The sequence below is a fragment of the Passer domesticus genome, chromosome W (genome assembly GCF_036417665.1).
Source record: "Passer domesticus isolate bPasDom1 chromosome W, bPasDom1.hap1, whole genome shotgun sequence".
Classification (NCBI taxonomy): domain Eukaryota; kingdom Metazoa; phylum Chordata; class Aves; order Passeriformes; family Passeridae; genus Passer; species Passer domesticus.
Window position 1 is genome coordinate 2,894,293 of NC_087511.1, and position 15,827 is coordinate 2,910,119.

Below are 15,827 nucleotides of genomic sequence, written 5' to 3' on the forward strand. Positions count from 1 at the left end.
ACTCATATTGCTGAATTTGGCCGACTTAAGAATGTGCACGTGTCTATTAACACCTTCTCCTCTGCTATGTGGGCATCTGCTCATACTGAGGAAAAGGGTCGCGATGTTATTGCCCATTGGAGGATGGCTTTTGCGATCTCAGGTATACCTTCTTCTGTGAAAACTGATAATGGTCCTGCCTACATCTCGCAGAAGACGTGGCAGTTTTTAAGTTTATGGGGAGTGTCACATGAATTTGGTATTCCGCATTCTCCAACTGGTCAAGCTATTGTTGAACGCGCTCATGGCACTTTAAAGCGTGTTCTGGAAAAACAAAGAGGGAATGCCTGGAGAAACCCCGCACAGTCTACTGGAAAAGGCTCTATATACAATTAATCACCTTACAGTGCCACAAAATTCAAACAATCCTGTCATTTTAAATCACTTTCTTTCGTTGCAGTCTTCAGGCGAGATGCACCTGCCTTGAGTGAAAGTCTGGGTAAGGGATCTAACCACCAATAAGTGGGAGGGCCCATGTGAGCTTATCACTTGGGGTCGTGGGTTCTACATGCGTTTCTACAGATGCTAGGGTATGGTAGATACTTGCAAGGTGTGTTTGTCCTGACTTGCGACACCAAAAGCAGAATGTGGCCAACAGGCAACCTTTGAATGATAATCAGGATGACGATCATCAATTGGATGGTCTCTACAAGAAGAGAATGAGCATTCTATCTTTTTCTTTGTTTCTGAAGTAGTGAATGTTGACAAGTTAGACTGCCAATTCTATGAGCAGACTAACAATGTTTTGTTTACTGTATTAGAATTAGTAACTGACTTCTTTCAAGAATGAACAACAAGACTTGATGTTGGTGCATGGATGTGATTGTGAAGAATTTGATGGCATGTGCGAGAGAATCTCCCTGAGCATTCTAATTTAGTGTCTGATTGAGGTTCTGGTTGGTAACCGGCAAATTACTAAAGGGACCTCTTGAACTGGGTTTGTTCTCCTTCCTGCAAAGGGCCCTGCAGGGGATTACAAACACTGCCTTCTTTTTTAAAATAAAAAGGAGGAATTGTGGATGCTGACAGTCTGGTCAGAGAGAAAGTCAGATAAACTTTCCCAGGCGTTGCTCTGGTGTAGCATCCCATGAACTCTCTCCCCTCAGCCAATTCCCAAGCAAATTGCCTTGGAAAGACCATAGATTTCATTCCTCCTGTGGGAAAAGACAAGACTCCCCCATGGACCTCTGTCTCACTGATCCCTATATTTTGCAACCTACCCTGGTTTCTCTTTTCCCTGTTTCCTCATTGTTTGGGTACCCCTGGGGCTGCCCCTTCTCACCTGGAGACCAATCCCCTTTGCCCTGCCCTTAGCTCTGCACCCCCCATCCCTTCCCCTTCTTAAGCTGTCCAGAGCACGTGCTCTCACTCTTTTGCCTGGGTTTCCTTCAGCCACCACATGTAATTAACCTCACTGGAATAAAATCCTGCAAAGAGCCTTCTGCCTCTCTCGCTGAGCCAGCTGTGGTGAGTGTTGTGTGTGGATCTGACTGTGTTGCCTGAATGTTAACCCAACCTCCAGGAGAGGTTTGTTTGGAAGAGATAACAGGCAGCAGTATCCACCATCCTACTCTCCCATTTTTACTCTGTGGAGTTCTGAGAAAGCTCAGAGAAAGAATTAAAACAATCCTTAATCTTTGCAGCTGGTATTATTTACTTGTAAGATGTTTACAAGGGTGTTGTTCCTAATTAGCCAATGATGTGAGGGGTGTTGACTGAGGACCAATCAGGTCCAGCTTTGTTGGAACTGTCTATAAAATAATGTGATGGCTAATAAACTCCGCATTTGCCTTCTGAGAACATAGGAGTCTGTGTTGCTTCATTCATCCGTCCCTAATACAACAGCAACAGGTTGTGACTGCTTTAGGGATACAATGGAACCTCTATACCCCCTGGCACCCCCAGAGTTTGGGCCAGGTTGAAAGGATGAACGGAGAAATAAAGAAACACCTCCTGAAGCTGGTGATAGAAACTAAGGTGCCATGGGTATGGCTCTTGCCACTGGCTTTGGCAAGAATACGGGCCAGACCCAGGGGAGATATTGAATGATCTCCCTTTGAACTGATGTTTGGAATTCCTTAACCTTGTAATTCTCAGCCTAATGGGGGGGCAGAGATAAGTGATGTGTATTTGAAACAATATGTGGCCTGGATACTGTCTCTTGTGAAATCTTTTTGACAGGAAACTCAGCTGGCACAAACCCTGCCTTTGGACTTTGCTGTTCACAACATCCAGCCAGGAGATTGGGTCCTAGTTATGGAGTGGAAAGAAGCACCCCTGGTGACCAAGTGGCATGTACCTTTCCAAGTGTGACTGACCACAGAAACAGCCGTCAAGACAGCTGAACCCAGGTGGACCCATCACACTCGGGTCAAGGTCTCTGAGGCCCCAAAGATTTGGACATCTCAGCTGGAGGAAAAGGATGGGAAGCCATGACTGACACTCCGCAGGGGCAGAATGGAGCAGTAGCCAGTGTGTCGGCATCAGGGGAAGCGTTGTGTGCCTACCCACAGACTGCCTGCTGAAATAATCTGTGTGGGCATCCCTCCTCTTGGATCTCCTGTCATTGGGAGCCAATCCTCGCTGTCATTGTTTCCTTTATGTTAAGCTGTTTCTGTGCCTTCTCTCTCCACAGGTGGGGTGGAGGACAACGTGAAAGTGAAAATTAGGTTAGATTAGATTACACCGTCAGAATGTTTCTCTTAATAATCTTACCCTTATATTGTCAGTTAGGTTGGGGCCAAAAGTGGGAAAATAATTTTTTAACCTTGGGAGAAGAAGTAGCAAAAACCTTTAACCTTAGCAATTGTTGGGTCTGCGAAGGGCCAGGCAGATCTGAAAGCTGGCCATGAGTGGCCAGCCCAGTCGAGCCTAAATGGTGGGTTAGCATCCTGAGTGAGGTCCATAATGGAACAGGATTTTGGGATGAAGAAGGAAGTCCATGGCAGCTTCATTCTTCTGAAAGAGGCATTTATTGTCTAAATAGAACAAGAAACATATACGTAGGAAAAAGTGTTTGTTACTGGACTTTATCTTTGGGTTTAGATTGTTGGACCCCCAACTGCTCTCCTTATGATTGTTCCAGATATCAAGTCAGATGGAATCAAATGCATGTTAAACTCACTAATGGTAGCTGGGTAAGGTGTTCCTTCCATAATTACAAAAAAGATTTTGAAGGCTGTAAAGCAGTGGGGAATGATAAGTTTTTTGACCCCTTATTTTTAAGCTGCCCCCAAGATAATTCCACAAGTAGGACATATGTTGTCCGTAACTATCAGTGGAAGTGGCAACACCGGAAGGGAACTTGAACCCTTTTTAATAGGTTCTGGTCCAGATCTAACAAACAGATCTGGGACGTAACTGCAGGTGGAAACCTCACGTGGGAGCTTGGAAATGCAAATACTGTGATTCTTACGGCAGGGCAACTATTGTTGGGGGACCACTAGCCTCAGGAAGCAAGCTGTACTTTGACCCACCAATTGATGATGAAAATTGGAAAGGTCCCTTTGCCAATGGGACCTGGGCTTTAAAAGGGCATTACTGGATTTGTGAACGATATGCTTACCACAGGTTACCCCCAAACTGGTCAGGGATATGTTATGTAGGGTATATTAGACTGTTGTTATTTCTGCTACAAGTACAGGGAAATCAGTTAGGAATCAAGGTATATGATGATCTAATTAGAGAAAAGCAGTCAATTGATGTATCCCTGGCTGGAAGGAGCACCAAAAAGTGGGGTGAAGATGAATGGCCACCTGAACGAATTATACAACACTATGGACCAGCCACATGGATTCCTAATGAATTAATATCAGGTGCCAGAGAACCCATTTATAATTTAAATCAGATAATTAGGTTACAAGCTGTCTTTGAAGTAATAATGAACCAGACAGCTACAGCTCTTGACCCCCTTGCTGACCAATCTACTCAGATGAAAAATGCAATATTTCAACATCGGATGGTATTAGACTATTTATTAGCAGAAGAAGGGGGAGTGTGTGGCAATTTAAATGACTCAAACTGCTGTATGCACATAGATGACAATGGAAAGGTGGTGAAACAAATAACAAAAAGAATAAGAAAGTTAGCTCATGTACCAGTCCAAACATGGAAAGGATGGGAATGGGACATGTTTTCGTGGTTATCTGCTGGACTATGGGTTAAACAAATGCTTTTCTTCCTCTTATGTGCTGTAGCAACTCTAATCTTGTTACCATGCATATACCATTTGCTTAGTACAACTTATTCAACATGTGACCAAAGGGATGCAGGTAGTAGCCATGCCTACTGAGCTAGAGATGGCTACAAAAGGACAGAAATTGATGTCACTGCAAATAATTGCAAAATCAAAAAAGACCCAGGAACAGGAAATTAAGTAAATGATAACTTAAGTTTGTAAAGACAATTATTTTTCAAAAAGATGAGGGATTGAGAGGAATGACAGATTTGACGTTACAAACAAACTGTGGGTCTGCTGGTAGATAAAACTACTGAGAGATAAAAGAAACAATGAGAAGGATTCCACTGATTGATGAATGGAAAAAGATATTTGCCTTTACAAACAAACTGTAGGTTTGCTGATAAATGAAATTAGATATTGAAAGATTAAAGAAACAATGGGGGAAAACCCTAACTTCCATAAGAATTAAAAATTAAAAAGGAGGGTTATACATTAGAGGGAAATCTTTGGTATCAGGTGTTCTGGGAAGTCTGTACCTCTCAAGTACCTCAGCCAATGGGGAAAGAGAGAAGGGAAATGCAGCCAGGAAATTAGGATAAAAAGGGAGGCTGAGTCCTCTAAAAATTTGAGAGACCCCAGGGGAACGCCCCATGGCCTCTTCCTTTATTCGAATAAAGTAAAAAGACTCCTCTGTCTCCTTTTTGGACATAAACCTCTGATGTTTGTGAATTAATTTTCCTGACAAATCCAATAGTTCTTTAAACTTGAGCTACATTAATTTTTGCGTATCTCTTACTAACAAAGAGGTACCAATTTATTCCATTACTCAAATTTCTTATTTCATCTAATTAGACTTCAACAAAATTGGCTTCATTTATCTGAGAAGCCTCCCCCCACATACTGACGCTGCTATTTACATGTGTATATTTCAAGAGCAGATAAAAGAAACAAACCCCCAAGATTCATAGTGGAACCTACACACTATTATTGAACTTCAGAAATTATATGAATTTTTTAAAAGTCATTATGTATTACAAGAGGGTATTGATATGTCAGACTTCATTCTTTCAGGGGACAATTTCTAGAGAGGTTTAAGGAATTTGTTTAAATAAAAAATACAATTGGAATCTATTCAAAAAGCAGATAAAAGACTATTTTTTCCCCTCAAAAAAAATTTTAGCTGTTTTACTACATAAACAGTCATCTTACTCCCACAAATTTTTTTCCATAACAAGTTCCGAAATATTTGTCAACCCTTAAATGCATGTTCTCCAGCTGTTTCATTCTGCAGAATGCACTCCAAATGACTTCAGTTATTTCTGTCAGATACTATCAACTGCATCCCTCACCACAACCTAATGAACCCATAATACTCCACACAGAACAGGACAGAGACCAAAATTACCGTATATCTAACAAACAGCAAATAATCTCTCAGCACAAACTGTGAAACTTCTAGATATTGTCAGTGATTTTGCCATAATAACCAAGCAAGCAGAACCAATTGAGAAAACAACTTTGACAACATTCCTTGCTCAACAGCTGACTGTAATACTAAAATCAATTTCTGGTCTTTATAACTTAAAAACTCAATAGCTGAGGAGGGAGAAAAAGGAAAATATGGGGTTCAACTTGTAGACAGCATGTCTACAGTAGCACTAAGAAACTTGTAGGTACAGCTTTCAAACCAGACAGAAGTAGTGCATTAGCAAAAGAAAAAAAATTACCTTTAAAATGAAAACCAAAAGTTTTTTACCTGTATTCAGCTCCCCATCCTTTAACAAAACTCATTCTTATGGTACACATTCTAGTAAGCTGATAAACTGCTTCAAAACCTTGATTCACAGATTGAGCCAGAAGAGCAGCAAATTCTTGGTTATTAAAGATTTTTAGGTTGCATCCTATAAAGAAAAAAAGTCCAAAGAGTACAATCAATCAATGAATATCTGTGTTTGCTACACAGAAACCCAAAACTATGAAGAAACTATGAAAAGGAAAGCAAATGTCCAGTGAATACATTCACTGAATATTTTTACACAAGACCTTTGGTAAGCTACTAACCTGGTGGAATTTTGCACACAGTTGCAGGATGCCAGCCATATCTTTGATTACAGTTGGGGCTCTGAACAAAAATTGCGCTATCACTTAAGCACTCAGCAAAAACTTCTCCACCAATGTAATAGAGACGTACTCCCCTTCCTGTAGCAAAATTCAAAAGAACTCTAGTTATGATATGACCCAAGAAGATTAACAAAAAAGAGAGGATTTTGTTCCAGAGAAGGCCACGTTTTTTCTTTATAAGAGAAACAGAAATCAATAATCTACAGGACAACACTGCTGGGCTGACAGCTGTAGCAGGAGCAGAACACAACTTGCATTTTTCCTCCCACAAACTCAAAATAGTTGAAGGAGAAGCAGAATAATTTTTGGTCAAGAGTGAGACAGAATTTTCTAGCCATGTAATGGCTTATAACCCAATCAAAATTAGAAAGCAGTGTTCGCTACCAAATAATTTTTTAGTTAAAGAAATACCAGAATCAAAATAAAAATATTAGGTTCAACAGAGTTAAAACTTGTGCCAGTATTAAAGTGTTGTATATGAAGGAGCACAGGCCACTATGCTTTACAGGCCATAGTTCCTATTTCCCTTTTTTAAAAAACAATTTTTTAAACAAAATGTGAATTGCTCTATTAAAAAAAGTAAGAGTTCTTTACATTTTTGCTTTTCCTCATAATTGATCATTTTGATTAGTTAGCACAGGTATAGCCTGGACTTCTGCACATCTAAATTTTTATTAGACAAGCATTTGGATTTGGCATAGAGGCAATCAGAAGGTTCTATTAAAGAAGTTGAAATTTTTACTAAAAATCAAACCAAAAAACCTCATGAATGTTGCTAAATAAAAGAATCCAGAAAAAAAAGGCTAGTTTATTGAAGAACCTAAAGCCAAGACACTACATTGTTGTTGGGATGTTGGGGGACACAAGACAGATGATGGACTTTGGACCTTATTAGCATAAGATATTTGATAAACAAAATACCTTGGCAAAAGCAAATGGAACTTTGAAAATTTGATCTAGATTGCAAGAAGATTACATCAGACAGGTTTACCGGAAAAAGAAAATCTCATTAAACTCTGCAAGCAAGTCTAAAATGAAATTAAAGATCAGAGATCTTTACCTATGTGTCGCCTTGTCATTTCCACTGTAGCATTTCTGTTTACGTTGGAAAGCAAACCTAAACAAAATCGTTCTGAATTTGATGGATCTGTAAAGCCATCTACAGTCAGGGAAGGCTGGGATGCATGGAAGGTTTCTCCCACTCTCTGATTCAATTCATAATATGCTATTGAACACCAAAATGCAGGCTCCGAGTAAGTAACTGGTTGCAAGTCTACACAAAAAAAAAATTAAAACAAGCTTGATACAGAATTTGAGGCTGAAATCTATCTGCCCTGCTATTTGTCTCTCCCAGAAACAACAGCTGTTAGTCTCCACAAATTATATTTTACTTGCTGTCATTTTTACTTACTCCAGTAAACATAATGGAATTTAGATTTTCACACAAAGGAAGGAGGGGAAGAGGGGGTGATCTAATCTGACCACAGCTCATTTAGTTCAGTACTTGCATTTTGCTTGGCAAAATTATTAAACTAATGCTGCTCTGAGTGCCAGATGTTGAGATGTTTCTGTTGCTTTTCTATAACTCACAAACATTTTGGCAATGTTAATGAAAAGATTAAACTATCAAACACTGAACGACACAAAAGGAAAAATATTAATATGAAAATGATATTTTCTTATATTACACTAGATCTTATACCATCTCTATCTAAAAGCAGTTCTAAGGTCCTTTTACTTTCCCTTATGAGAGCTCGATATCTTCCCTGTGCATCTTCAGCTTTTCCTGAGCTGCTTCCCCTTTTTACCTACCCTCATTACTTACTAAGTGTTCTGAACAGCATTTTTCTGACATCATTCCTTAAACAAACCCAGGGGAATCTGATCTTCCTGAGGCATTTATACAAATACACAGCAATGGCACCTGATTGAAGCAGGTGGGCAACTAATGTGGGCGCAACGATTGTGTTGCGGTTACAGGTGAAACAGTTCACGAGAAGAGTAGCAGAACATATATACAAGGCAGCACTATGGATTGGCTAATGTCCTTTAAACTATTTTATAAATGCTAGTCCTGCACATACAACCATATTATTCTCTTTGCTAGGAACTCAACAGTTACAGAAATAGAGTAGTAGTTAAGAAGTTATTTACCCAGCCCTATTATATTTATCATCAGGAAGCCAACCCAATAGTCTCCTCCTAATACAGTTCTCAATTTTTTTAAGTATGTTTTCAGTTTTAATGTAATATATACATAAAGAAGAGTCATCACACAGAGAAACAATTACAAGAATTTCCAGCTTACCCAGGCTATGATTAACTGGAGAAAGACTACTAGGAGACAGCTCTGCTGGAGATCCTGTTGAAGCAATACAGATTGTTTGAGAGCAAATGATTCTCGTTATTTCAGATAAGTAGGAATAACCATTATCTAAAGTAGGAATAACCATTATCTAGATATAGTTTTACATTGAAATTCTTCAGAATAAGAAACTTCAGAAATACTAACACCACTTTTCCAGCATATCACACACTTATTGTGAATTAAGACTGCATTTAATTTTCCAGATTCATGGACCCTACCCCTCCTCATAAACCTAATTAACATCTTGGTGTTGTATTTGGCAGAGCTTTCACTTCATGCACAATCTGTGAACATAACTTTATTTATGTGCTTGTCACAGAATCATAGAATGGTTTGGATTGGAAGGGACCTTCAAGATCATCTAGCTCCAATCCCCCTGCCATGGGCAAGGACACCTTCCACTAGACTAAGTTACTTAAAGCCCCATCCAACCTGACCTTGAACACTTCCAGGGATGGGGCAGACACAGCTTCTCTGGACAACCTGTGCCAGTACCTCACCACCTTCACAGGAAAGAATTTCTTCCCAGTATCCCATCTAACCCTACTCTCTATCAGTCTGAAGCCATTCCCCCTTGTCCTATCACTCCATGCCCTTGTCCAAAGTCCCTCTCCAGCTCTCCTGTAGCCCCTTTAGGTACTGGAAGGTGCCCTAAGGTCTCCCTGGAGACTTCTCCAGGCTGGACAACCCCAACTATCTCAGCCTGTCTTCATAAGAGAGGTGCTTCAGCCCAATAAGAATGTAGTGACTTCTTCTCAAATTCAGTGGAAAAAAAGCTAAGAAAAAGTGGATGAGACAAGCAAGATATTGCCTCTATTCTCAAAGGAGAGGGTTTATCTTTAGAAGAACAACCTGGACTTCCTCATTTGAGAATATTCTTTCCTGGAAGGAGGAAGGAAAAAATTTAGAAAAACATGAACTCTCCAACATAATTTGTGTACTTGTAGACAAAATACAAAGAGGCTTTGCACAGAATCATTCCTACAATGATTGCTGATATCAAGCTTTTTAAATTAAGGTAGCCATTATCACATAGTGGGAAAATATTGCAGTACTTTTGGAAACTGGTGCAGTTGATTCCAACTAACTGAAAAAGATTGCTAACATTAGCTAACCAAATACATTCAAGTCTGACAGCAGATAGCAGGATGTTCTTGTCCAGCACATTAACTGTTTTTTGACAAAGTCTAAAGCCAACCACATTATCTAGAAACTCTTTCATACAAAGGCACAGATGCTTAATATTTCTACTACTCTTTCCATAGACCCTTCTGTACAAGAATTGATTTGAAACATGGCAGATGTGATAAGGTGCCAGAGGTAAGAGACAGGTTCTCAAAATTCAGAGTCTGTAACTTGTTTAGGCCAACAGACATCAACAGACATTGCTCCAACGAACCTGTTTCCAGAAGGTAAAGTTGGGGATGGTTAAAAAGAATCAGCTATTAAAATCTGATGAAGACTTAATTAGACCTGTATGTTTTTATTACAAAACAAATGTAATGTACTTAATATGGCACAGAATGTTTTAAAAGCATTCCCCGAACAAAATATTAATTTGTTCACTAATGACTGAAAGTGATATTTTAAACAGAAAACACCAGGTTGTACAGGGGAAAACTGCCATCATCTTTTAGGCTGAATTCATGTTGCTATGCAGAGGGATCACAGCTAGTGATCCCAAGTTTTGAGAGTAGTTACCTGTATCCATGCTTTGGTTCAACTGCTGGTCATTTGTTTCTCCATCTTCACTGATATATCCTGGAGGTGGTGTTTCTGTAAAAAAAAAAACAACAAAACGCCTAATGGTTCAATGACTGAGGAAATTTGTATGATTTAGCATTTTGAGTTTTTGTTCTCAAGTCCTCATGAGCTTTATTCAAGACCTAAATACTTTATTAGAATTTCATTTTGCCATCCCTTTCTCCTTCCAGTAGGTCTTCAAACACATTACCTGCATTAATTGTCTATGCAAAATGTATAATCTCTTTTATGCCAGTCAACTGTTCAAATGTGTTAATACTTGTATTTTCCATTTAAGACAAGATACTTTCACTAGAATAAGTAACAGTTTTGTAATTATGATCAACAGCTTTCACATTTAGTAGAATTACAAATTTAAAAAACCCCTCATCTGGTGACTTGCCCAAAAAAAAAATCACGTGAACTGTCTTAATGTACTATAACCATCACATCAGATACCCTCCCATGCCTTATAGATTTGAAGGTTACTTTTCCATTCAATTCCCAAATCCATTTTCCTTCATTATCTAAAAATTTCACTCAATAATAACTATATTATTTAACTAGTTACACTTCACAAGCTCTATTATCATTATTACTTCCAAGATCTATTAAAACAATCATCTATTCTTTTAACTAGCTTTCTTTAAAGATGGAGTTTCAGTAACCAAAGCAAACTCAGAAACAAGTTTGAAGCATTCTGATACTAGAAACTTTGCCTAATTCAACAGAAATATCTTCAAAACCCAGAAGCGTATGCATGTTCCTTTTCCCCATTCAAAAGGTACTTTGTAATCCAGATAAGTTAACCAACTGCCTTTCAGGAAATAATTTTTTTTTGAACTGGGCAAATGTCTTTTCCTATATGGAGTTGGACTCCAATGAACCTTGTGGGTCCCTTCCAACTCAGGATATTCTATGATTCTATATATTAAAGGCAAAACCTGGATTGCTTTAGTGAAAGTGTTTGAAGCTAACTATGTCTACAATCGCCTTAGAATTGTCTCTGAGACATCTGAGGGATTAAGTACATTTAATGACATTATTATGAAACAGCAGAAATTAAGAGCTTTTTGCCTAAGAATTAATATCAAATTATATCAAATATCATGTCTGAGATTTACAGCAATATATTAAGGTCAGAAGGAATTCAGTGACAGGAAACTAGATTAAGTCAGTTGATTAAAAAAAATTAATCAAAAGAATTATCCTTGGTTCACTCTGTAAAACTAGTAACCTAAATATATATGTGACAAAATTCAAATAAGAATTTAAAAGGACGATTAAAGGAAATCTTCACTATCAAGAATTATGATAACAAAAATCATACTAATTTTGAACATTTTTATTGAATTCATTGTGATAAAGTGGACTCCAACCTTCTCCAAATCATTCATTATAGTTAAGGCCACAGCTATGGTAAAAGGTCAATAACCATTTCCAATCCAACCCACACCTCCTGTTTCCAGTTGCTAATCTAGAGTCTTTGGCATAGATTATTTTCCATAACTAATCTCTGTCTGAATAGAGATTTCCTCCACGTAGTAGTATTAATGGAACATACAGCACCAACCACCATCCTGCACCTTCACAACTGCCATCTTCCCAGCTGTAAGTGAAACCAACCTCTCTGTAGACCATGTACTGAGACAGTATTGTGGTGCAAAGCTACCACAGTCTTAGTTTGTCCTACTGCTAAAGAAAATGGTTCTATGAAGTAGGCTGTCAAGACACACAAGACTTATCAGAACCTAGTTAAGTGTTCAAGATTAAGTCAGCAAGGTCAAATAAAGTAAGATGCCATGAATACAACAGGAGGGTGTCAGTGACAAAGATAAGGAGGCAAGGTGTGGTTAGCTGCACAAACATTTGAAAATCATGTGAATACCCACAATCACCTTGAACATACTCCCTGCAAATAACTACCTAGCTGCTTCAGCTCATTTCCATAGCACTGGATTTGCAAATGGCAACTTTCCAGTAAGTTGTTAGGAAATGGTATCAAAAGCCCTCAGACTGAGTCACAAAAGGCATATATCAGTTAGGAAAGCAGCACCAATTTCTATCCCTTTAAATCGCTCTTTAAAGATCTGCTATCCCTAGGTGGCAACAAACATGGCCTAGATTAAACAGATTTATTGCATTTTTTAATGCCATTTCAATTCTTGGATACATTTAAAGAAAACACAAGCAATAACCTGTTTAAGACAGATACAATTTCTATATTGCACATATTTGAGTTTCAAGTAATTTTATTCTTCAAGAGAGTCTAGATCTGAATTTTCAGCTTGTTCATAACATAGCTGCATTAAACATTTATGAGAAAACTTCAGCTTTACTTGGTTTTACACTCCAGGCAACTTCCTGAAGGGATAGGAAACAAAGTTGGGGCAGGAAACAAAGTTCACTGATTTTATGTTTCAGTAGTAGTACCAGGGTTCGGGTGCACTGTAGCAGGTTAGTCTTGGGGTGGGGAAGGAGGAAAGAAGGGGAAGAAGGGAAAGAAGGAATTCTTTGATTTCAATAATGTTAGGTTGCTCTTTCATACTAAAAAGACAAAACTGTGCATATAATAGTAACAAATACACAAAGCAGACCTTGATCAATTGTGGACTACAGATCAAAACACTAAGCCACTGATTTGCAACTTAAAGTTTTCTCCACAAACTACATGTGGTGAGATTGAGTATTAAACTGCTGCTCAGTCTCTAACACACAGCATTTGGCAACCCCCATATGCTTGTAAAACAGATTGAAAGCATAAGACAAAGGTCTATTTTTCACTCATTAGCATTCTGAATCTTAAATAAGCTACTGAAACCAAGTAAGCAATATAGTTTCACACAGGATCGTGTTCTGCAAACAGCAATGTTCAGGTATTTCCATTGGAACTAATACACAAAATCAACTAGATCTAACTTATTGGCACATCTTGCAATTAATTTGATCACTTAGGAGCGTAAAATTACCATCTTTGTTTCAGCAGCACAATGTCAAACATACTGTTTACAGTGAAAGTTAAGAAAATACCTGGTATGTAATTGCTCTGTGGTTCAATCCCAGCTGGAAAGTTAGTGTTTTCAGGAATGGAATGGGTATAGTCATCAAGAGGCGGCAGTTCTGTTAGAATCTCAGTGTGCCGTGGCACTAGTACAGGAGGCAAGACTGGAAAAGCAAAATTCAAAGCATTGGTAAGACCCTCAAAATGCACGCTTCTGTGAGCTAAAAGGAAAAAATATCTCTCTAAACCATCTAACAATTTCTTCAGATGTTTTGAAATTTTCTGAATTTCAGTACTGCTAGTATTACAATTGTACTGCTAGTGGTAGAAACAGATTCCTGAAGTGCCTCTTGAGTAAGACTATTTCACATTAGCAAAGGTGAATAATCTCTGTTCTCCTTTTAAGTCTGGGTCATATTTAGCCATCTGGAAACTACAAATGGTCCTGGAAATGTTTATCGGGGTAAAAGTATCTCCACATTCATAAAGATTTTTCAGTAACTGTACTACTAAAAACTATCAGGGGTGGTTTTCACAAAAGCTGTATCTCTAAGAATCTTGTACTTTCGGCAAGAGAAAGCATTTTTCTCTTTTTACTTATGCTGATCAAGTGCATACAGATGCTATACAAAGTCAGTAGTCTTCCTACCTGGTGTCTCCACCCTCTGGTAGTGGTAAGGGTTTACACATACTTCATCCTTTTTAAGATTAAAAGCATATTCACAGTTTTCAATTGCTTTAAGTTCATGGTGACTGTGAAGATCTGGCCAACGCCACAAACGACAGTAAATAACATGCGGCAATCCTTTACGATGAGATACCTGTAGACGGCCATCGAGAGATCTGGAGGGAAAAGATGTTACAAAGTTTTTACAGACTGCATGCTCTTAGCCACTTAAGTAAGAGTGGACACAGATGGGATGGGTAGTTTATTCATTCTCAGAATTCAGTGGATTGATACTGCTAGTGACATTTATACTCTTGTTGAAAAGCTTCAAATGTGATAAAAATGATCATATCAGTAGTCTCTTAACTTGTATTTGAGTTGCTCTAATCATTGGCAGTTAAATTTAAAATTCATTAAAAGCCACTTTACCTCCAACCAAGTATTTAAGATGATTGCTTCATATATTTTTTAAATGCAGAAGAGAGTTGTTAAAAAAAAAATCACACACTTAATGGTCCCTTCCACTACTAATCCTCAAAGCTTTGTTGTGGCATAGATGCTTTATGGCTTTAAGTTTAAGAATTCCCACAGGACTGCAAATAAGCCTATAAGCAGTCAGCTGCCCAAGTGCTCCACATGGCAGTATAACTGCAATGCAAAAAGCATGAATGCACATCTTTTAAGGACTGTACAGTTTATCTTCTTGACTTCATCTGCCTTACTACCAGCTGAAATAATTTTGCTAGTTTTAAGACAGACTGCATATGCTTACACAAATGCAGATGTTTATGATTGTTATGGGATGGGAGACAAACCTCAATACAGAAATCAAGTAATGTGACATGAAAAAATAAAGACCCTGTTTAGAATTTGCCTGCCATTAACTACTGAAGAATTTACAAACAATTCTTTAGTAGCTCATATCTGAGCCAATTAGCAAGATTTAACTGATAGCTTGTGACATACAAAGCAGTTTAAATACTTTGTAAGATTAGGCCTAAAGAATCAAACTTCCCAACTTTGCTAATATAAATACCAAATCATATTAGAGCTTGCATTTAGCAAGTCTTCCCATTCGTTCAATAGCACTGTCATGAAAAATCAATATTGCAGAATTAGAATTTCATTGGTCAAAACATCAGCTGATAACACTTGGATTTTTACACTGGCAAGCAAATATCTTTAAATGCTGTACCATGAGAGGCCTAGGAAGCATTTTAGTCTATTTTACAGCTAAAGCATCCCATTACAGACCCTCCAAATCCAATCCCTCCCACAAGATTTCTATGATGCAAGAGGGCAGAATATTCACCTGGTTTGTTCAGAGAAGCTGTAAAGGCCTGCTGTATCCCACTGATCTATCGTGTTTGGTGTACTCAGTCCCCAAATTTCAGAACAAGTGCTGTGCATAATAAATTGAAAACAAAAACAAAAAATTGATATGAATATGGAACATGGTTATTCAAAACACTATGGTGTCAAACATGGAAAAACATACAGAATACTTCCTTTCACATAGAAGATAGAGCATTGTTTGACTTGCATTTAGACTGACATCGCATGCTGTATTTTCTATATGAAGGAGGCTATCAAAATGGAACAAGTGATTCAAGGTAAATGATAAATGTTTTTAAAAGTTGAACAAGTTCTCTGCTTTTAAGTAGTCAGTACAGTTGTAACATTACTTAAAACAAGCTAAACTTCTTCA

General features: G+C 38.1%; 1 protein-coding gene across 4 annotated transcripts in view; it reads right to left on the bottom strand.

The window, feature by feature from the left end:
* LOC135288982 (mothers against decapentaplegic homolog 2-like) overlaps positions 1-15,827 on the bottom strand; it is a 74,580-nt gene that overhangs the window by 16,468 nt on the left and 42,285 nt on the right. For 3 of the 4 annotated variants that reach the window (XM_064402349.1, XM_064402350.1, XM_064402351.1), the window contains exons 3-10: positions 15,432-15,521; positions 14,102-14,295; positions 13,482-13,616; positions 10,410-10,484; positions 8,649-8,702; positions 7,401-7,613; positions 6,281-6,418; positions 5,976-6,120 (exon numbers count right to left, since the gene is read on the bottom strand). In XM_064402349.1, coding sequence (XP_064258419.1) covers positions 5,976-6,120; positions 6,281-6,418; positions 7,401-7,613; positions 8,649-8,702; positions 10,410-10,484; positions 13,482-13,616; positions 14,102-14,295; positions 15,432-15,521 — 1,044 coding nt within the window. The remainder of the gene's footprint in view (positions 1-5,975; positions 6,121-6,280; positions 6,419-7,400; positions 7,614-8,648; positions 8,703-10,409; positions 10,485-13,481; positions 13,617-14,101; positions 14,296-15,431; positions 15,522-15,827) is intronic. The other variant, XM_064402352.1, reaches the window with a different exon arrangement.